We start from the raw sequence: 24275 nt of genomic DNA on the forward strand, positions 1-24275 counted from the left end.
TCTCTTCATTGTATAGCTGAGAAAGCTGAGGTTTGGAGGGGTTAACTGCCCAAACTCACACACCAAAAAAGTAGCAGAGGCAGATTTTAATCAGTGGCTGAGCCCACTATTTTTTTTTTTTTTTTTTTGTGGTATGCAGGCCTCTCACTGTTGTGACCTCTCCCGTTGTGGAGCACAGGCTCCGGACGCCCAGGCTCAGCGGCCATGGCTCATGGGCCCAGCCGCTCCGCGGCATGTGGGATCTTCCCGGACCGGGGCACGAACCCCGGACTCTCCCACCAGGGAAGCCCGAGCCCACTATTTTAACCCCAAAGCTACAGCCTTCCCAACATATTCTGTTACCCATATGATTTCCTTCCCCTTAGAATTAAAGGAAGATGATCATCATCCTTATTCTCTTGTTCTGAAGACACATAATAAATGGACTCTAATAGGGATCAACCCCAGTAGAATGAAAGGAATCATCGGATTCATTGCTGGATGGGTTCATTACTTTCGGTTTTCTTTTCCAGATTCATTCTCTCCCCTTCTCTAGCCTGCTCTGGGAAAACGTTACAGACTGCACAACTCAAATGCCTTTGTCCTCTGACATCAGTCAGAGGGAGGCTAGAGCAGGATATCTGAGTGAGGCAGGATACAGAGGTATTTATTTTCTTTGGTCCCTTCATTCTGAGGTGCAGTTTGAGCAGACCCTGAGTTCCTCTTGGCTTCTTTCCCACGGCTACATCTTTTGTTGGGTTCTGTAATAACAACACCTTCCTCATGAACATTAGACTCCAGTGTAGTAACAGCTTCCTGTTTTTGCCAGCACCTGGGTGCTTCATCAAACCTGTTGGTTTACTTAATGCTGTCCATGCTTCTGTAGTTGAGCCCTTCATTAAATGCCCTTCAATGAAACTCTTTGGACATCCCAGTTTCCTTCTGGGATCCTGAAAGATGCATTGGGTTATTCTTATGAATTGAACAAACAAAATTTATTTATTTATTAGACAACCCCATGACTCTTTTGCATTGTAGAACTTTATAAAAATGGGATATCTACTTTACTTCATGAACATGAACTTCACTACAGAGAAGTCTTTATAGGTAGCAACTAGGTAGGGGTGGTGCCTCAATCTTCTGATAATTTTACTGAGATAGTAATATTTAAAATAAAGTAATTTGTATTGAATGTATAAGCTTCAATGATGAGTCTTTAGTAACCTATCTGTGTCTAAACATCCTTGGATCCCATCTGGGATTAAGTCCCATTCAAGTAGGAGCTCCCTCCTATTTATGAAATTTTAATTGACATTTTGATCAACTAATTATGTTTCTCACCATATGAATCTTTCTCAAACATTTTTCCTGCTGAGTGATTAAATATCCATGTGGTCCCAGAAAAATAATCAACTCAATTTTCTTCAGCAGTGTTTTTCACTAACTCTGCTTCCTTTTTGACTCTTGAGAGTCCTAGTCGAAAGCTAGTTAAATCCCCCATAATAAAGAATACTTTAGCCATTCTACAACTTAACTGAGAACTTTTATGGTCTGGAAAGTCCTCAAATGTTGTATCACCTTTTCTTTTTAATAAGTTACACAATTCAGTCTTTCATCCCAATGTTTTACATGAGCCCCCCCCACCCTTATTACATTCTCTTTCACTTTATGGTGACATTACCCCAAAACAAAGTAAGACTCTTGTTGATTTGCATTTACCTTTTATTATTTATTGACTGTAGATGGAAAATGTTTGTGGACCAAATTTGAGAGCTTGAAGTTGATTCTAAGTTATAAATGTTCTCAGGGAGTTGAATAATAATAATAATAAATAAATAAACAACTACTATTTATTGAACTCCTATCATGTATCATACAATGTTCTAGACTCATATCATCTCGTGTCATCTTTCTAACAATGCTGTACACATTTTTATACCCAATTTACAAATAAGGAAACTGAGACTTAAAGCATCTTTGTCCAAGTTAAATTAATTTGTAAGGGAGGCACTAGGATTTAATCCGGAGTCTTATTCAAAAAACCTTTGGTTGCAAAAATAGGCAAGTGGGACTACATCAGACTAAAAAGCTTCTGCACAGCAAAGGAAACCTGAATATCAACATGGAGATAGCTAATATCTGTATGTGCAATTTTACATAATTTTGTATTTGAGAGAAAAATACTTAGATGTTTGTATTTGTTTATTTTGATTTTTTTTTTTTTTTTTTTTGCGGTACAGGGGCCTCTCACTGCTGTGGCCTCTCCCGTTGCGGAGCACAGGCTCCGGACGTGCAGGCTCAGTGGCCACGGCTCATGGGCCCAGCCGCTCCGTGGCACGTGGGATCTTCCCGGACCGGGGCACGAACCCGTGTCCCCTGCATCGGCAGGCGCACTCTCAACCACTGCGCCACCAGGGAAGCCCTATTTTGATTTTTTGATAATGGTGTTTGGAAACTCTTGACCTAGCAATTCTTTCCAGAGATCTAGAAGAGTGTGCTAAATCCAAGCTGGTTTATACCAATCTATTGTTTTCTTCAGCTTATAAAATATATTGCTTATGCTGTGGCCTTGTATCTTACCTATATTTCCTCCAGGGCACCAAATCAAAATACAGTACAGAATCTCATAGAAAGTTTCATTGAATATAGCTTTTCTTATCTTGAACTGGAGAAAATGGTGACCCCAAAGGGACATGCATGTATAATGTTTGGTAACCTTATTGCCCTGGAAATTAATATCCTTCCTCCTTTCTATCTCTGTGCTCAGTTAACTGTCATTAAAGACAACAACTTAATCATTACTTTATGGAGAGAACTTTCCCTAACCTTCTTGAGTAGGTTAAAATCACCATATTATATGCTTTCACAGCATCTTGTGTCAATGTCTCTTTTGTAGTATTTATGACAGATAAATTTACATTTATTTGTGTGATCTTTTGTGTAATACCATCTCCTCCAAAGCTGCGAGTCTCTTCTTTGGTAATACATATATGAGGAAAGGTTATATAAACAGTCTTATCTTCGAGAAGCTTGTCACACGTAAAATAAAGTGGCTTGTTCACATGTCATAGCTCACTGCTCAGAATTTTAAGGTGGGAAGTGGTGACTGAGAATAGAGCTAATTTCATGTATGGAAGGTTAATGAAGTAGGTCCTTTCTTGGCATATTGAAATAACTGAATAATGCGTGGTGCTGAGATAAAAAAAAAAAAAACTGGGATGTGCTATAGCTTCTCTTTCTGTTTGGAGTCATTGCTGTGAAATCTCTCATTCGCTTGACCTTCTTGGGCACCTAGTCAGCAGAGAGGTGTACCCACAGATTGTCATGCTCCCCAGACAAGAAGTTATCATTTTCCCACTAATACAATTATGTTGTATCAGTGAGCAGGCAGTATGCTGGCACAATGGAAAAAGTGTGGGTTTTGGAGTCAGCGTGACCTGAATTCAAGATCTGTCCAGGCCTTGTATTGATTAACTGAAAGGCCTGGGGTACCTTCCTTATTCTCTTCAAATTTTAGTTTTTTCTTTTCTTTTTAAATTTTTATTGGACATAGTTGCTTTACAATATTGTGTTAGTTTATACTGCCAGCAAAGGGAATCAGCTGTACATATACATATATCCCCTCTTTTTTGGATTTCCTTCTCATTTAGGTCACCACACAGCACTGAGTAGAGTTCCATGTGCTATACAGTAGGTTCTCATTAGTTATCTATTTTATACATAGTATCAACAGTATATATGTCAATCCCAATCTCCCATTTCATCCCACCCCCTGACCTTCCCCCTTGGTATCCATATGTTTATTCTCTACATTGGTGTCTCTATTTCTGCTTTGTAAACAAGATCCTCTGTACCAACTTTTTTCAGATTCCACATATATGCGTTAATATACGATATAGGTTTTTCTCTTTCTGATTTACTTCACTCTGTTTGACAGTCTCTAGGTCCATCCATGTCGCTACAAGTGACCCAGTTTCGTTCCTTTTTATGTCCAAGTAATATTCCATTGTATATATAGAATATATATATTGCACATCATATATATATATATATATATATATATATATATATATATATATATATACCACATCTTCTTTATCCATTCCTCTCTTGATGGACATTTAGGGTTGCTTCCATGGCCTGGCTATTGTAAATAGTGCTGCAGTGAACACTGTGGTGCATGTGTCTTTTTATGGTTTATGGTTTATGGTTTATGGTTATGATTTATGGTTTTCTCTGGGTATATGCCCAGTAGTGGGATTTCTGGGTCATATGGCAGTTTTATTTTTAGGTTTTTTTTTGTGTGTGTGTGTGTGTGTGCTACGCAGGCCTCTCACTGTTGTGGCCTCTCCCGTTGCGGAGCACAGGCTCCGGACGCGCAGGCTCAGCGGCCATGGCTCATGGGCCCAGCCGCTCCACGGCATGTGGGATTTTCCTGGACCAGGGCACGAACCTGTGTCCGCTGCATCGGCAGGCAGACTCTCAACCACTGCACCACCAGGGAAGCCCTATTTTTATTTTTTTAAGGAATCTCCATACAGTTCTCCATAGTGGCTGTATCAATTTACATTCCTACCAGCAGTGCATGGGGGTTCCCTTTTCTCCACACGCTCTCCAGCATTTATTGTTTGTAGATTTTTTGATATTGGCCATTTGACCAGTTTGAGGTGATACCTCGTTGTAGTTTTGGTTTGCATTTCTTTAATAATTCGTGATGTTCAGCATCTTTTCATGTGTTTGTTGGCCATCTGTATGTCTTCTTTGGAGAAATGTAGTTTTTTCATTTCAAAAATTGTAATTATAATACTTAATTCTCACTGATGGTTAAAAAAGCCAGTGTCTGTAAACCACTTAACACATCACTATTATTCATTATTTTCAGGAAGGTATTAATTTTCAGAAAAAAATGATTCTAAATTAATTGAAAAATATACTAGAAATATTTCCATAGATATCTTGTCAGTCTTGGTAAACTGTGCCAAGTAATAGAATGATTAATTAATTTCCACTTGCATGGAATTGGATGTGGGGTTATATTTTAAAAGTAACAAACTCATATGTGACATTCTTAGCCAAATACCAGCCAGGAAAATATTATTTCCTAAGAATGTTGATACTTAAGGAAATATACTCCCTTTTGTGGACACAAGAGTTTCATTATAGGCCAAGTAATCATTGGAAAGCTTTTGATAGAAAACTGCAGGGAATAAGATCTTTGGAATATGTAAATGCAGTGCAGACAGGTCAGGTTGGGAGTTACCCTGGTAAACGTCTCAAGTCTCAGGATGGGAGGGATCTAAGTTTTCCCTAAAACTTGCCGACTAGGCTGAGATCCCCATCCTGCTGCTGCTCCCCAAGAGCAGAGAGGACACCATCTGATTTCCTTGTCCTGTAGGATCTCACACTTAGGTTCAGCAAGGACAAGATCAGGTGGAGGGTGGGGATGTGGAACCCCATGGAGAAGCAAGGGGTTTTGGCTATTGTATCTGCTCAGTCGGTAGCATAGGAACCAGAGGGCTCCTCCCCAGGAAACCAGCTGAGGGCTGGCCACGTGGACCTGTGGGTGGAAGCCACAGTGAGAGGTTGGAGATACTCAGCTCCCAGTTCTTTGTTAGAGAGCAGAGTTTTTTCCCATCTTAAGCACTTGGTCCACCACCTGTGCACTCGGCACCCAGGTGTCTCCAAGAGCATCGACTCTCAGGCCTTTAGTTACATTGCTTGATGTGAGCAGAGCCTGAGTTTCTCCTGAAATGTGGAATCTGCTGGATGGTGCTGATGGTACTGATGGTGCTGGAATGATTTGGCTGAGGTGCTGGAATGGTGCTGATGGTGCTGGTGGTGTACTGATGGTGCTGGAATGATTTGGCTGAGGAGAGCAAATTTCACATATCTAGGGGTAGTGTGATAGTCCTTTCCTGGCCTGTGCATGGTATTCTAAACAGTGAACTAAGGCACCCTGCTAAGGTAAGAAAAGATCTGGGAAGCAGATGTATGATAGCTGTGCTGGTACATTTGTATTCTTTGGAGTCACTGGGGTACATTTTCTTTGAAGAAAAATGAGCCACATATTCTCCTTACTGCTTAGTTCACGTACCAAATTCCCTGAGGCTTCTCCCATTTTAGCTTAGCTAACTCATAAAAGAAATAGAATGTAGCGAAAGTAAAATATTACCAGTTATTGTGCTTTAGGCTTTAATGTTTTGTTTTGGTGCACTCCTTACTTTGTTCTCATGTCTGTATTCCTGGCAAAACCACCGACAAATGAAAGAATATAACTTGCCTCATAGGGCTACATGTGTTCCCTGTAACCCTGTGTATTCATTCATTGTACTTTGTTAATTTATCAAGTTGACATTCCTGATGGTGATTAAGATGATCTGAGTTATGTAAAATAAACTGAAGTAAATGAAACCCAGAACTAAAGACTCCTGTACATCTCTGCCTGACTTGCCTACCCTTAGAAACCTCACTTAATCTTCAAGGTCCACATCAAATGCTACCAACATCAGAAAGTCTTTTCCATAAGCAGATCTTTTTTCCTCCCTGCTAGGATCTCCTGGCTCATCTTTTCTGCATCATTAACATTTGGCAGTTATTTCCCATTCTACATTGTGGGTTACTTGGTTGTGTGTTTACATAAAAAAAATTGTAATCTCCTAACGCTAGGGCCTTTTTATTTTTTAAATTAGTCTTTGTGTTTTCCACCCTACCCAGCACAAAGAGAAATCCAAGAAGTATTTTTTATGTGATGGTATTTCTGTTTGTCTTGTTGATGGATCAAAAATGAATTCCACACCTATTTGCCAGGGATATGATGTGAAAAAGGCAGATGTGGTCTCTGCCTTTGATTAGAAATAATAACTTTGGGGAAATGAGCTGCTGGCTGGAGTGGTGAGCAGCCTTGCTGAGCATCAGAAGAGTGACCTAATACAGCTAATCTGCAAGGACTGGAAAGTGAATTACAACAGGAGAAAATCAGACTTCCATGCAGTGGATGCTTGATGCATTTTTATAAGCCTAAGCCGTGTGGCTGACAGTGTCTTGGTGCTTCGGCCAGATGTCAGACCTGAGACTCTGAGGTGGGAGAGCTGGGTTTAGGACATTGGCCCACCAGAGACCTCCCAGCCCCATGCAATATCAAATGGTGAAAGCTCACCCAGAGATCTCCATCTCAGTGCTAAGACCCAGCTCCACTCAACGACCAGCAAGCTACAGTGCTGAACACCCTATGCCGAAGAACTAGCAAGACAGGAACACAACCCCATCCATTAGCAGAGAGGCTGCCTAAAATCATATTAAGTTCACAGACACCCCAAAACACACCACCAGACGCAGTCCTGCCTACCAGAAAGACAAGATCCAGCCTCATCCACCAGAACACAGGCATTCGTCCTCTCACCAGGAAGCCTACAAAACCCACTGAATCAACCTTACCCACTGCGGACAGACACCAAAAACAATGGGAACTACAAACCTGCAGCCTGTGAAAAGGAGACCCCAAACACAGTAAGGTAAGCAAAATGAGAAAACAGAGAAATATACAGCAGATGAAGCAGCAAGGTAAAAATGCACCAGACCAAACAAATGAAGAGAAAATAGGCAGTCTACCAGAAAAAGAATTCAGAGTAACAACAGTAAAGAGGATCCAAAATCTTGGAAATAGAATGGAGAAAATACAAGAAACGTTTAACAAGGACTTAGAAGAACTAAAGAGCAAACAAACAATGATGAGAAACACAATAAATGAAATTAAAAATCCTCTAGAAGGAGTCAATAGCAGAATAACTGAGGCAGAAGAAAGGATAAGTGACCTGGAAGATTAAAATAGTGGAAATAACTACCGCAGAGTAGAATAAAAACAAAAAATGAAAAGAATTGAGGACACTCTCAGAGACCTTTGGGACAACGTTAAATGCACCAACATTTGAATTATAGGGGTCCCAGAAGAAGAAGAGAAAAACAAAGGGACTGAGAAAATATTTGAAGAGATTATAGTTGAGAACTTCCCTAATATGGGAAAGGAAATAGTCAATCAAGTCCAGGAAGCACAGAGAGTCCCATACAGGATAAATCCAAGGAGAAACATGCCAAGACACATATTAATCAAACTATCAAAAATTAAATACAAAGAAAAAATATTAAAAGCAGCAAGGGAAAAGCAACAAATGACATACAAGGGAACCCCCACAAGGTTAACAGCTGATCTTTCAGCAGAAACTTGGCAAGCCTAAAAGGAGTGGCAGGACATATTTAAAGTGATGAAAGACAAAAACCTACAAACAAGATTACTCTACCCAGCAAAGATCTCATTGAGATTCAATCGAGAAATTAAAACCTTTACAAACAAGCAGAAGCTAAGAGAATTCAGCACCACCAAACCAGGTTTACAACAAATGCTAAAGGAACTTCTCTAGGCAGGAAACATAAGAGAAGGAAAAGACCTACGGTAACAAACCCAAAACAATTAAGAAAATGGTAATAGGAACATACATATCAATAATTACCTTAAATGTAAATGGAATAAATGCTCCAACGAACAGACATAGACTGGCTGAATGGATACAAAAACAAGACCCGTATATATGTTGTCTACAAGAGACCCACATCAGACCCAGGGACACATACAGACTGAAAGTGAGGGAATGAAAAAAGATATTCCATGTGAATGGAATTCAAAAGTAAGCTGGAGTAGCAATTCTCATATCAGACAAAATAGACTTTAAAATAAAGACTAATACAAGAGACAAAGAAGGACACTACATAATGATCAAGGGATCAATCCAAGAAGAAGATATAACAATTGTAAATATTTATGCACCCAACATAGGAGCACCTCAATACATAAGGCAAATGCTAACAGCCATAAAAGGGGAAATTGACAGTAACACAGTAATAGTAGGGGACTTTAACATTCCCACTTTCATCACTGGACAGATCATCCAAAACGAAAATAAATAAGGAAACACAAGGTTTAAATGACACATTAAACAAGATGAACTTAATTGATATTTATAGGACATTCCATCCAAAAACAACAGAATACACTTTCTTCTCAAGTGCTCATGGAACATTCTCCAGGATAGATCATATCTGGGGCACAAATCAAGCCTTGGTATATTTAAGAAAATTGAAATCGTATCCAGTATCTTTTCTGTCCACAATACTATAAGACTAGATATCAATTACAGAAAAAAATCTGTAAAGAATAGAAACACATGGAGGCTAAACAATACACTACTAAAGAACAAAGAGGTCACTGAAGAAATCAAAGAGGAAATCAGAAAATACCTGGAAACAAATGACAATGAAGACACGATGACCCAAAACCTATGGGATGCAGCAAAAACAGTTCTAAGAGGGAAGTTCATAGGAATACAATCCTACATCAAGAAACAAGAAAAATCTCAAATAAGTCACCTAACCTTAAACCTAAAGCAATTAGAGAAAGAAGAATTAAAAAAACCCTAAGTTAGCAGAAGGAAAGAAATCATAAATATCAGATCAGAAATAAATGAAAAAGAAATGAAGGAAACAATAGCAAAGATCAATAAAACTAAAAGCTGGTTCTTTGAGAAGATAAACAAAATTTATAAACCATTTGCCAGACTCATCAAGAAAAAAAGGGAGAAGACTCAAATCAATAGAATTAGACATGAAAAAGGAGAAGTAACAACTGACACTGCAGAAATACAAAGGATCATGAGAGATTACTACAAGCAACTATATGTTAATGAAATGGACAATCTGGAAGAAATGGACAAATTCTTAGACAAGCACAACCTTCCGAGGCTGAACCAGGAAGAAATAGAAAATATAAACAGACCAATCACAAGCACTGAAATTGAAACTGTGATTAAAAATCTTCCAACAAACAAAAGCCCTGGACCAGATGGCTTCACAGGAAAATTCTATCAAACATTTAGAGAATATCTAACACCTATCCTTCTCAAACTCTTCCAAAATATAGTAGAGGGAGGAACACTCCCAAATTCATTCTACGAGGCCACCATCACCCTGATACCCAAACCAGACAAAGATGACAGAAAGAAAGAATACTAGAGCCCAATGTCACTGATGAACATAGATGCAAAAATCCTCAACAGAATACTAGGAAACAGATTCCAACAGCACATTTAAAGGATTATACACCATGATTAAGTGAGGTTTATCCCAGGAATGCAAGGATTCTTCAATATATGCAAATCAATCAATGTGATACACCATATTAACAAATTGAAGGAGAAAAACCATATGATCATCTCAATAGATGCAGAAAAAGCTTTCAACAAAATTCAACACCCATTTATAATAAAAACCCTCCAGAAAGTAGGCATAGAGGGAACTTACCTCAATGTAATAAAGGCCATATATGACAAACCCACAGCCAACATCGTTCTCAATGGTGAAAAACTGAAACCATTTCCACTAAGATCAGGAAAAAGACAAGGTTGTCCACTCTCACCACTATTATTCAACGTAGTTTTGGAACTTTTAGCCACAGCAATCAGAGAAGAAAAAGAAATAGAAGGAATCCATATCAGAAAAGAAGTAAAACTGTCACTGTTTGCAGGCGACATGATACTATACATAGAGTATCCTAAAGATGCTACCAGAAAACTACTAGAGCTAATCAATGAATTTAGTAAAGTAGCAGGATACATAATTAATGCAGAGAAATCTCTTGCATTCCTATACACTAATGATGAAAAATATGAAAGAGAAATTAAGGAAACACTCCCATTTACCATTTCAACAAAAAGAATAAAATACCTAGGAATAAACCTACCTAAGGAGACAAAAATCCTGTATACAGAAAATCATGAGACACTGATGAAAGAAATTAAAGATGATACAACAGATGGAGAAATGTACCATGTTCTTGGATTGGAAGAAGCAACATTGTGAAAATGACTATGCTACCCAAAGCAATCTACAGATTCAATGCAATCCCTATTAGACTACCAGTGGCATTTTTCACAGAACAATAACAAAAAATTTCACAATTTGTATGGAAACACAAAAGACCCCGAATAGCCAAAGCAATTCTTGAGAAAGAAAAACAGAGCTGGAGTAATCAGGCTCCCGGACTTCAGACTATACTACCAAGCTACAGTAATCAAGACAGTATGGTACTGGCAGAAAAACAGAAATATAGATCAATGGAACAGGATAGAAAGTCCAGAGATAAACCCATGCACCTATAGTCCACCTACTTTACAACAAAGGAGGCAAGAACATACAATGGAAAAAAGACACCCTCTTCATTAAGTGGTGCTGGGAAAACTGGAGAGCTACACGTAAAAGAATGAAATTAGAACACTCCCTAACACCATACACAAAAATAAACTCAAAATGGATTAAAGACCTAAATGTAAGGCCAGACACTATAAAACTCTTAGAGGAAAACTTAGGAAGAACACTCTATGACATAAATCACAGCAAGATCCTTTTTTACCCGCCTCCTAGAGTGATGCAAATAAAAACAAAAATAAACAAATGGGACCTAATGAAACTTAAAAGTTTGCACAGCAAAGGAAAGCACAAATAAGACGAAAAGACAACCCTCAGAATGGGAGAAAATGTTTGCAAACAGAGCAACTGACAAAGGATTAATCTCCAAAATATACAAGCAGCTTATGCCGCTCAATATCAGAAAAACAAACAATCCAATCCAAAAATGGGCAGAAGACCTAAATAGACATTTCTCCAAAGAAGATATACAGATTGCCAACAAACACATGAAAGGATGCTCAACATCACTAATCATTAGAGAAATGCAAATCAAAACTACAATGAGATATCACCTCACACCAGTCAGAATAGCCATCATCAAAAAATCTAGAAACAATAAATGCTGGAGAGGGTGTGGAGAAAAGGGAACCCTCCTTCACTGTTGGTGGGAATGTAAATTGATACAGCCACTATGGAGAACAGTATGGAGGTTCCTTAAAAAACTGAAAATAGAACTACCATACGACCCAGCATTACCACTCATGGGCATATACCCTGAGAAAACCATAATTCAAAGAGTCATGTACCACAATGTTCATTGCAGCTCTATTTACAATAGCCAGCACATGGAATCAACCTAAGTGTTCATCGACAGATGAATGGATAAAGAAGATGTGGCACATATACACAATGGAATATTACTCAGCCATAATAAGAAACGGATGGACCTAGAGTCTGTAATACAGAGTGAATTCAGTCAGAAAGAGAAAAACAAATACCTAATGCTAACACATATATATGGCATCTAAAAAAAAAAAAGTTTCTGAAGGACCTAGGGGCAGGACAGGAGTAAAGACATGGACGTAGAGAATGGACTTCAGCACATGGGGAGGGGGAAGGGCAAGCTGGGATGAAGTGAGAGAGTGGCATGGACATATATACACTACCAAATGTAACATAGATAGCTAGTGGGAAGCAGCCACATAACACAGAGAGATTAGCTTGGTGCTTTGTGACCACCTAGAGGGGGTGAGATAGGGAGGGTGAGAGGGAGATGCAAGAGGGAGGAGATATGGGGATACATGTATACCTATAGCTGATCCACTTTGTTATACAGTAGAAACTTACATACCACTGTAAAGCAATTATACCTCAATAAAGATGTTATAGAAAAAAAAAAAAAAAAGAACCAGACCATGCTGGCACCCTAATCTTGGACTTCCCACCTCTAGAACTGTGAAAAATAAATGTCTGTTTTCTTTAAAAGAAAAAAAAAAGAGAAAGAATAACTTCTTCCTTCTATGGCCTCTATGACTGCATGTTGAGAAGTAGAGTGGGAGAAGGTAAGAAGAGGCTGGAAAGGAAAGGAAAATGGGGTAGTTCAAAGAAACATGATTAGTTTGTTGGAAAGTGCATACATCATCCCAGTTCTCATTTTCACAGTAAAGTTGTTTTTTTTTTAAAAACATCTTTATTGAAGTATAATTGCATTAGAATGGTGTGTTAGTTTCTGCTTTATAACAAAGTGAATCAGCTATACATATACATATATCCCCATATCTCCTCCCTCTTGCATTTTTAGGTAAAGTTCACTTTTTTTCTTTTTTTTTTTTGCGGTACGTGGGCCTCTCACTGTTGTGGCCTCTCCCGCTGTGGAGCACAGGCTCCGGACGAACAGGCTCAGCGGCCATGGCTCACGGGCCCAGCCGCTCTGTGGTATGCGGGATCTTCCCGGACCGGGGCACGAACCCACGTCCCCTGCATCGGCAGGCAGACTCTCAACCACTGCACCACCAGGGAAGCCCAGGTTCTCATTTTTAAGTAGAGTCTTACTCCATTGACTCTGGAGTAATTCCCCTGTCTGTGTTCAAATTCCCACTCTGCTTTCTCTCTGGGTGACCTTGCAATTGTTATTTAATCTCACAGAGGCTCAATTTCTACCATTAAGTGAGCCTAGCACATCAGATTAGATGATGTTGGATGCCTGGCTCCTAATATGTGCTTAATTACTGTGGGTGGTTATTACTTTTATTATCATTATCACTATTATTAGCTGCTGTTATCTTAATAGCATTAAGGAGGGCATGTCCTTAAGGACATGGATTCTAAGGATTCTGAGTGGGGCATGTCCAGGACTGCCTGGAACAGGGCAGAGGCAGCCCAGGCTGGGGATTTGCTCAGAGGCTTCCTTTCCCAGGTGGCTGGCTTAGGGTCCCTGAACAGCTCTGAAGGGTGTGCTGGAACCTTCCATCTCGGGACTTCGTCTGACAGGCATGGATGGACTTCCCAGTACTCACCTTCTGCTGGCAGTCCTCCTTTTGCCCACAATTAGCCTTACTAGATGGGAGAGTATGTGAAAGGAGAGAGAAATTTCCTCTCCTCTTTGGCCTCCTGGCTCTGAGTTTACTTAGATCTGAAGGGAAAAATCCTGTTCAGTATTTTGTGAGTTAAACTTTCCTGGCTAGAACTTTGTTTTCTCAAATACTAACAAAATGGATTTTCTTTCTCCCCTACCCTCTCTTGTTAATAGGGTGCTGAGAAAATTTTGTCAATGAATGAATCAGGAGAACTGCAAGACCTCTTAACCAAAATTGAGGTAATTGTGCTTTTAGCAACTTATTTTTAGTAATCAAAACATTCAACACACTCTGATTGTAATTGAGTTTTCCTAATTGAATTTTTCTCTGTGTTCTTACAAATATGTAACAGGATACATGTGGCGGTTTTAATTTGCTACCACCTACGGTGAGATTTCCTCCAGCTAGAGTGACTTTAGTGTTAGTGTCTAACAACCTCGTAGTATTAGGTGAAAATTCCAGTAGGCTTTATTAGAGCCTAATTCTCTGTTATAGAGATGTTGATGAGGTGTTTCATGTCAGGCCGTTATCTTGAAGCACATATAAAATTTTTTATTTAAATTATTTTATTTTTCCTACAGACCAGCTCATCATTTCTAAAGATTAGAGAAGAAGTTATTTCTCCAAAAGTGCACCTTTTAATTTTGTTCCTGTATTTATGATGACAACATCTGAGAAATACTTATTCAAATATATGATGTATCAAATGAATATGCAACCAGGAAACCCTTAATACCTCTCTGCTCCAGTATTTTATCAGCCTACTTCTCTCTATATGTAGGATAAAATATATATATTTTTTATAGTCTAAACTGGGACACCTTGAGAGTGAAAAGGGTGCATTAATAATTATTCTGTGGCAGTGAACCTGAACCCAGACTTTCCCAGGGGAACTATGCAATATGGTTACATGGTATCTATTGTGCCACGCCAGCTCTTTTTGGTCCAATCTCCTTTGCTGACCTCATTTCTGATTCTCTACCATTCCTTCCACTTCGTGGTTTTTTACCACCATTCCTTTGTGCAAGCCTGCTATTGTTCCATTTCCTCATTCCCCTTCACCATCTTCAAGGCGCATCTGCAGTATCACCTCTTCCCCACATCATTCCTGATCTCTCACACCTTTGCATTCCTGTATCCCTCTTTTTCTTAGGTGCTTATCAAAGTCTTTTAATTTTTGTATTACTTGTCTTTGGGCATTTAATTCATGTCCCAAATGAACTATATACTACTTGGTGTTAGGAATCATGTTTTATTCATATAGTAATTTTACCGAGAAAGACAAACACAATGAGGGTGTGTACTTGATAATCTAAAATTCCTCTCAGCTCTAAAATCTGTATGGGTGGGTTCATTTCTTTCCTTTTGTCCCTGTACTCTACTCCAACTCCATGAAACCATCAATTTGGGTTAATATGTATGTTTTATTTAAGTGATTTAACTTGGTTAATATGTATTATTATTTTCTCTGCACATTTTTACTCTTACAAATGATGTCATGTAATGTACCTAATTGTGTTTCAAATTATTTTCTTAGGCATTATGCTTCTAAGAACCATCGATATTGCTATGCGAACCTTTAATCCATTTCTTCTAACTGCTGTGTACTTTCCCACAACATCACTGTTGAATAGAACTTCCTTTGATGATGGAACTCTTTTATATCTGTACTATCCAAAACAGTAGTCACTGGCTGCATGTGGCTGTTGAACGCTTAGCATGTAGCTAGTGCGACTGAAGAACTGAATTTTTAATTTTATTTAACTTTACTTGATTTAAGTTTAAATTCAAGTCAAGTAAAATTAAATACAAATTTTAAAATAAATAAACTAATTAACCAGATCTGACCGATGGCTCCTACTTTGGACAATGCAGCTGCATGGAGCCCACCCAGTATTTTTTATCTACTCATTTTTTCCACTGATGTCCTCTAACTTCTCCCTCAAACAAACAGTGCTGCAAGGAGCAACCTTGACCATGTTTGCTTGTGGATTTCTCTGAGAGTAGGAATCACTGGGTAATAGCTTATGCATATCCCCAGTTTTTCAGGTAGTGCCAGATGGCTCTCCATGATGCTTGCAGCATCCAACACTCCCTCCTGTGGAGAAAGCGGTTTCATATGTTCCCACATTCCTGGCAATGTTTTACATCGTTCTCCAATTTTCTGTTGTCTGATTTTTGCCAGGGTAGTAGGTATAGAGAGATATTGCCTTATCATTTTAATTAATGTTTTTCTGATAACCATTGAGTTTGGGCATTTCCTTGTATGCTTGTTAAATTTTTAAATTTCTTCTTCTGTAAGTTGTGTATTCTTATCCTTGCCCATGAAAAGTGTTGGAACTGTCTTTTTTGTTGTTGTTGTTGATTCTCAAAAGATCCTTCTATATTCTAGATATTAGCTTTTTTTTTTTTTTTTGCGGTACGCGGGCCCCTCACTGTTGCGGCCTCTCCCACTGCGGAGCACAGGCTCCGGACGCGCAGGCTCAGCGGCCATGGCTCACGGGCCCAGCCGCTCCGCGGCACGTGGGATCTTCCCGGACCGGGGCACGAACCCGTGTCCCCTGCATCGGCAGGCAGACTCTCAACCACTGCGCCACCAGGGAAGCCCCCTGTGCCAATTTTTTATTATAGTAAATCCCCATATGTACCTGGGTCTTTGTCTGAGCTTTCTAATCCGTTCCATTGCTCTATTTGTTCCTGTTGTATCAATATCCTACTGTTGTTATTTCTGTGATTTAAAAGCATCTTTTAGAGTCTTATAAAGTGAATGTCCCTCATTACTCTTCTTTTTAAAGGTTGACGATTGACTTAGCTATTCATAGACTTTATTCTTTTGAGTCTATAATTTCTTAATTCTGCAACTTGATTAACACCGCCATGCTATATATTAACATAACCTCTCTCTTTCTCTCAGCTCAAAGAATTTTGAAAGAGGATTTTATGCTCTTCATTAAGTCTGTCTCAATTCTACAGATGACATAAATAAGCCAGAAACATTTAAAACTATTCTTAATGTTGAAATATATACAATAGTACGGTACTGGCTTCTACCGTTCATAGGATTTATAAGGTGTTATAACTCTGTTGGGCTGCTTTGTCATATAACAAAACTGGTAGAGAATTTGCAGCTATCCAGAAAGCCCTGAACTCTGCCTGTGAGGGACCTGGGGTTTAAGGCAAACTCACCCAGGCAAAGAGACTGGCCTTGGAGAAGCAGTTGGAAGAACCAGGAAAAGTGGATAAAGGACAAGATTCAGATCCAAACCCATTCCATTCTTCTGGTTGGCTTTTGGCAATGAAACAGGAGTTTAATATTCCTGAGGTAGGAAACATTGGAGTCCTTACTAAGTAGCAAGTAATATTCTTGGTATTATACGTATTAAGTTATTGAAACGTTACAATAACTCTGCAAGGTGGGTTCTATTATTATCCTTGTTTTACAGACAAGAGAATGGAGGCACAGAGGATTAAATCACTTGCTCCAGACCTTACAAATAGTGTTTGATTCATGATTTTAATGAGCCTGACTCCATAATCTTAACCATGAATCTATGCGGCCATCACTCTCAAATTAAGTGTCATGTAGGTATCTGGGAAATCTGATCAAATGTGGCAGGAGCCAAGGCCCAGATGAGAAGTTTACTGGGAGGTAGGCAGAGTACTAGGTCCAGGAAACAGACTGAATTTTAACACTTGGATCTTATGCTAGTGTGGCATTGTGGAAGAGGGGAAAATTGGCAATAACTTCGGAGAGAAACCAGACAGCTCCTACTAAGTTCTAATTTGCTGTTACTTGGGTGCTGCATAATTCATCACCCTGGTCTTTGTAATTCAGGCCCCAGTTTTCAGCAGTTACCCCAGTAATGACGAGGAAAGAGGCTTAGCATCTGCAGCTGGGTCATCAGAAACGGTGTCAGCAAATCAAATTTCAAGTTTTCTGGCCCAAGAATTCTAGCATACTTCCCATCTAAGTGAAAATTGCTCGGGGAACCTGAGGGGGCCTGATTCGCTGATGAAGACTTGTCAGTGGCCTCAAACATGAGGAGCTGGCCAAAAGCAGCAGAAGCAAGTGAAATATGGCGATAGCTGGTATGAGACTTGGATTTAATAAGGCTACCTGTACCAGTGCGGGTTCTGCTCCTGGGACAGTTTGCAGGGGATCTTCCCAGTAACATATGAGCTCTGCATGGACACAGATTCTTGCCTATTTTGTTCTGTTCTTTACCTCTAGCGCCTAGAACAGGAATTGGAAAATAATGGGCACTCAATAATTATTTGTTGAGTGAATAGATGAATGAATCCTCTTTCATCCAAGGTTTTTTTTTTTTGTCTGTTTTGTTGTTTGTTTTTGAGAAGGCAAAGCAGTTAATCAATGAAAAAGAAGAGAAAAAGAATTATTTTATGTAAGAGAACACTTGGGTGAAAAAGATGAATAAAATCACCATTGGGGGGTAAAATTTATTTATATATTTATGTATTTACTTATATAAATAAACAGGCTAAAGATCAAAAGCGAAGAGATGTCTAAGGATTTCCCCCAAACAATAACCGAGATGGATAGCTGATCCTGATGTTTCCCACACAGAGGAAGTCAGGGCATCCCTGAGATGATTAGCAATCACCTTGTTATGGCAGGTACTGGATTAAAGATCTCAGATGGTAGAGAAGCTCTAAGTAAGCTTCTGCCTTGCTGTTTCTTTTAAAGATATGAGCAAACATTTTGTTGTCATTGCTGGTGAGATTGCCAACATAGTGTCCACTTTTGTACATTTTTCCTTGTAAAGCCTGATTTGTTATTTATGAAGAACAGAGGTAAGATTCCCATCTATACACTGAGGATGCTGGAAGTGGCACAGGCTGTCTGTACAAGGCATTGGAGCTATCAAAGACTGGCCTGACCCTCCCTGGAGAAGCACCATTCCGGGTGATGTTGCTTCTCTGTGGGGTGGATGGCCGCAGCATGTTCAGAGACTACAGCAGCAGAGTACCACCTACTCACCTGGGAAATCAGGCCAAGTGCTCTGGCTGCCTCTCTCTGGAATTGGAACATCTTTTTAAGTAGGGTTGTGGCAGTACATCCCATTGGGTCAAGAATCAGACTCGTCCATCTGGCTTATGCATTCGGGAATATAAGCAACAAATTTCCTCTGTGTCAGCATTTTGTTCAGGGGCTTCTTTCCCAGCTCTGCAAATTGAGAATGCTAGGAACTCTAATTATCAGGAACGATTCTGTTTATTAAGAGCTAGGTCAGACAGAGAGTCGTTTATTAGGCACTTAACAAGAATTTGCTGAATTAAATTATTGAATATAGTTTAAAACAAAATACATAGAAAAAGGTGAGTCATCCAGAGATGATTATATGCCAAGTGTTCACTCTTTGATAATCTGTTACATGGAGTGAGTCTGCTTCATAGACAAGCTGGATGATGGGGTTTATGGTCGTGGAGACTCAGATAAGTTGCTTCCTCTTTGGTAAAATACTTAAGAGATTTTCTAGCTCTCCTAAAATAAGGTTAGATGATCTGAGTTCAGAAATAAGAAGTGCATTCATTTCCTGATCTTGAAGAAAACACAGAAACCCTTGATCTTAGCATCCTGTTCCTATGTTATATAACAGCAAAAACTCTTTATATTTATGAAATTTGAGTTTGTGCTACAAAGGAAACCCATTTGACAATCATTCATGAACTCCCCCCTTGTCCCCTTGGTCCTTTGTTAGAGACTAGGGAATGCTTGGGGGCTTCAGTTCAGATGACTGCAGTATGGAGTGGACGTATTCGAAGACCACAAATAAATTTCCTAAAATAAAATTAATATATGAATACAAAAAGCTACATCATCATTTTTAAATGGAATCACAAATAGACCAAGGCCATCCTCAAATAATGTCGTCAGAATCTCTGCAACACTATGATGAGATCTGCCTTTTACTCAAAGGGTTGTTGAGAAGATTTAATGAGTGAATCATGTAAAGTGAATAGAACATTGCCTGGTATGTAGTAACCACTCAATAAGATTCGTCATTATTCATCATTATTTCACTAATAAATCCTTATTTGTAGCTGAGAGCTACTACTAAGAGAACAGGGAGGTCCCTGGTTCACTGCTATATCCCCTACACCTTGCACAGTTCCTGGCAATGTGGACTAATTTGTGGAATGAGACCACTGAGTTTTATTTTTTTAAATTCCCTTGCCAAGAATATATGAACAGAAAGAGGTAAAAGGGAGGATGATTTTGCACTCCTTTTTTCTTGAATTCCACCCCCCAAGGGACAGGCCTCTACCCAAACCACTATTCAGAAAAGGGGCACTCCGTAGATTTAGTTCTCTTACTGGGTGCTATTCGCAGCCAGGTCTGCATGGTTTCAAGCTTTGCTGGGCTCCAGGACACTGAAGAGCTACCCTAGATTTCTTAATTGCTTGAAGGTCAAAGTGTCTCTCGTTAACCTCTTCATTGAAAGTGGAAGTCTGTTTTGTTACTACCAATAATGACTATTGTTAACTTCAGTTATTCCTGCTTCCTCCAACCTGGAACACTGTTCAAATTTGGGGAATTTTTTAGCTCTTTTTCCATCTTGCACTGACGGCAAAGCTGTCTACTGAGGTATTGGACTTAGGGCACAGGAACATGTAGTATAAGCCAGCTCTTTCTCATTGTTGGAACTCTTTTACGTTGGAACCGGAGTTCCAATATAACAAAAGCGCTCTTTGAAGGAGATGGCTAGGAATGACTGAATTATTTACTATTATTAGAAGAACAAGTGGAATAGCTTATACTGGGTGATGTAACAGGAATAGGATTTCTGGAGGCTAGTGGAACACTGGGGGAGCCTTAGTGGGTCCCCTCAAGACCCACTCCCACCCCCACCCCACTTCTGCTTCATTTGCAGCATTTATCCTTTTAACGGTTTTATGTTTTGGGAATCCCATGTAATATATTATTTGGGAAAAAATGGATGTAAGTAAAGGTTGAAAACTACTCTTAAAGAGGAAAGGGCATGCATATAGTTCTTGAAGAGAGTTCTCTAATTTCTAATTTTCAAATTCCACTGTGACCTGAACATTTTTTTTAACTCATTAAGAGACTTTGTTTCATCATTTGTGAAATGAAATAGTCTCTATTACGTCAGGTTCGTGTGAGAATTGGATATAGACACTACATCCTGTGTAAGCTATCCCTTTCCTCTCCCAAGTTTATGGCTGAAACAGCTAATTTTTCCTGAGTGGAAGTGGCCTCAGAATCTTTCCAATACTGTGCTCCAAGACATCAGAATTTGCACGTGAATTGAAACACATTTACTCTCCCTTTCTTACAGTGGTAACACTTTAGACCAGAAGACTAAATATAGAAGTGTTTAAATAAAATGACTCTATGAATGGTAGAAAATGGTTGTGTCATGTGACCACAAGCAATTTAACTTGAGGCAGCAGTTAATAAAAATCTCTTCAAATAAGGATTTATTAGTGAAATAATAACTAATCATGTCTTGTTAAGTAGCTACAATGTGCCAGGCAATATTCTATTCACTTTACATGAATTAACTCATTAAATTGTTGAGACAATTTAATGAGTGAATTAAAGTAAAAGACATATCTTTTAAGTAAAAGACATATCTCATCATGGCATTGCACAGATTCTGACATTGTTTTATTTGATTTATTTATTTTTTTCTTATTATTATTCTATTACTTCCTGTTCTTGATCAGTTGAATCAACTGATTTTACCATCTTACAAATATAAAATTAACAGATGTTTTAGAATACAAAGAAATAACCATCGTAACTGAAGTGACCATCTGTAATGGTTAATGACTCTTCCATGGGCTTTTCCCATTTGGAAAGCTTGAAGGCAAAGAAAGATATACTAGATCCAGTTTGTTTAAAGTATGGACTACAGCACTGAGTAATCTAATGAAAAGTTCTGTCTCTAAATTTCAAAGTGACAGCCAAATTTAAACTGAGTTTGAGACAACAGAGCTTGACAATTTCTGGTATGTTCATTGTGCTGGTAAACAAATGGCTGGAGATTCCTGGGGAGAAACTCTGTGACCACCAGTTTGCAAGTGATGATGCTATTTTAGAATGACCTTGGTCTATTTGTGATTCTCTCTAGAAAGAACAATGTGGCTTTTAGTATTTATATATTAACTTCATTTTAGAAAATTTATTTTTTCTGAATTGTGGAGAAACTTTAAGAAAGAGCAGACTCATTATATATTTAACATTTGATATTTTGACCCTTTGAAAGTAATTTTTGTAAGTCATGTTCCAGGCCCATGATATAAGATAATGTTACCAAACCAAACTTGGGTCCACTCACCCATGCAGTAAAGCCAATCTACTGATACTGGCGTGTGGTAAAGGAAAGTACAACGTTTATCGTAAGGTGCCCAACATGGGGCCAAGCAAGGAGTATGGGCAGCTCATGCTCAAAAGATCCAAACTCCCCAGTGGCCTTCAGGGAAGGGTTTTTAAAGACAAAGTGAGGGAGAGGGTCACAGAGTGCCTGATCAGCTCGTGAACATCCTCCTGATTGGTTGGTGGTGAGGTAACAGGGTGGTATTTTGGGAGTTAACATCATCAACCTTCTGGTTCCAACCTGTCTGGAGTCTACATACTGGAGGTCAGCATGCAGTTAACGTCTTCCACCTCGTTGGCAGTGGGGGGTCTTAGTATCTGCAAAACAACTCCAGGATATGGCTCAGGATATTATCTTTAGCCCTTGAGGAGGAACTAAAGGTCGTTGACTTTGTTTTATGGCTAGACTATTATTATTTTGTCTTGCCTAACTGTTTTCATTTGTTTCCGCATTTTCTCACTTCTCTGATTAAATTTGCTCTTTGGAACTCAGGGAAGGCCTAGGAGGCTAAAGCTTTTCTATAAACAAGAGCCAGGGGATGGAGTGGGGAGGTGTCTGTCCCCAGGAAGGTTCTGCAGGGTCCTGCTCAGTTTCAATAATTTTTAATTGTGTTGCATTGCGTTATCATTTTGGGTTCTCTGTGTTTAGAGCCTGGTGTTTGGAGTGAGTGACATCGCTGGTGAATGAACCTAGGAAGCTTCCTAGTGCTCACATGTATTCTAGCTTTGTTGTTCTTTGCTTGCCATTGCAGATATATTTTATGGGAAAACCATAGGCTATTCAAGAATTTGAAAATACTGAAACATATTTATACTGGTTGTTAAGATATTAAAATAATTTATACTGGTTGGTAAATAGCTGCTACCCCAAGACTCCCAAGAAGCTCTCCTCTTCCCTGTCAGCAACTCCCCTGTGAGGATTGCCAGGTACAATATAGGGTGTCCACTTACATTTAAACCTGTTGTAAATTATGAATAATTTTTTTAGTTTAAGCATGTCCCATAAAATATTTGGCACGTACTTATATAAAAATTTATCTGTGGTCTGTCAGAAATTCAAATTAACTGGGCGTCCCAGTTTTTTAAATTGCAAAATCTGATGATCCCACTCTACTTGGAATCCAGTCCTATTTACAATCCAGCACTAATGGGTGAAGTCCTGGATTCAGGGCCCTATTAGTCCTTTCTGACTAGTTGGTGTTCTTTCGTACAAGTCATTAAATTTTTTTTAACATAATCTCTGGCATGGCTTTAATGCATGTCAATGGCCTATCTACTGTATCATATTCTTTCTAAAATTTGATAAGAATAGCATTACTTACTAATTCTCTATGTTTTGCTTTTAGACTACACTCTTTTTTCACTGTTTTTGTTTTTACTGAAAGTTTTTTTTTCTAAAGACATTTTTATATCATGCAAAATTGTAAGTCTGGTACACCATTTTTTGGTCAACCTTGCACAAAGAAATGACAAAAACCCAGTTACAAAGAAACTAAATTACTACATACAATCTAACTTTTTAGAAGAGCTTTGGGTATCTACAAACTTGACAACATTCCTTGTTTGTGTCATTCAGACTGGCAATCACTACTTTCCATCAAGGTAATTCTGTGTTACTAAAAATAAGATATTCCATGGATTTTGCCATCTTGATATAATAGCAAAGTCAAATGGTAACTGTAAACAAATCTTACTATATACAGAATATGCATCTCTGAAGAGTAGTCTGGGAATATATAAATTTTAAAGCAATCATATCCTTAATGTTTGTTTCCCAAAGTACATTCCACAGGGTACTGATTATGAGAAAATTATAGTTGTTTTCTGGGAAAAGGTTTCTTGCCAGGGACATGGTAGATTAAACCTAGTTAATCGGTTACCTTTTCAGTTGGATTTTTTGGAGACTTTATTAAGTACAGTTGTGAACTTCCAGGGAAAATCTGTATGTATGTCTAAGTATGTAAGGTATGTTTGAGTGTGCTTGTGTGTGTGCGTGTGTGTGTCTGTGTCTACATTTCCCAAGCTTACTTTAGCAATTACTCTTGTCACAAAGGTGGGCTTTCAAACATTGCTGCAAATTCCTATTTTGCAAGTCAGAAGCTTGGTATTAACTCACGTTCTCTTTG

At 38.8% G+C, this 24275-nt stretch overlaps 1 protein-coding gene across 7 annotated transcripts in view; it reads left to right on the forward strand.

The window, feature by feature from the left end:
• GRXCR1 (glutaredoxin and cysteine rich domain containing 1) overlaps positions 1 to 24275 on the forward strand; it is a 304414-nt gene that overhangs the window by 275691 nt on the left and 4448 nt on the right. For 5 of the 7 annotated variants that reach the window (XR_010942975.1, XR_010942977.1, XR_010942976.1 and 2 more), the window contains one exon: positions 13961 to 14026. The exons of the other annotated variants lie outside the window; for them this stretch is intronic. Coding sequence is in view for 1 of the 5 variants with exons in the window: in XM_067735845.1 (XP_067591946.1) it covers positions 13961 to 14026 (66 nt within the window). In the remaining 4 variants the exon portion in view is untranslated. The remainder of the gene's footprint in view (positions 1 to 13960; positions 14027 to 24275) is intronic. 7 annotated transcript variants of the gene reach the window in all.

Source organism: Pseudorca crassidens, chromosome 4 (genome assembly GCF_039906515.1).
Source record: "Pseudorca crassidens isolate mPseCra1 chromosome 4, mPseCra1.hap1, whole genome shotgun sequence".
NCBI lineage: Eukaryota > Metazoa > Chordata > Mammalia > Artiodactyla > Delphinidae > Pseudorca > Pseudorca crassidens.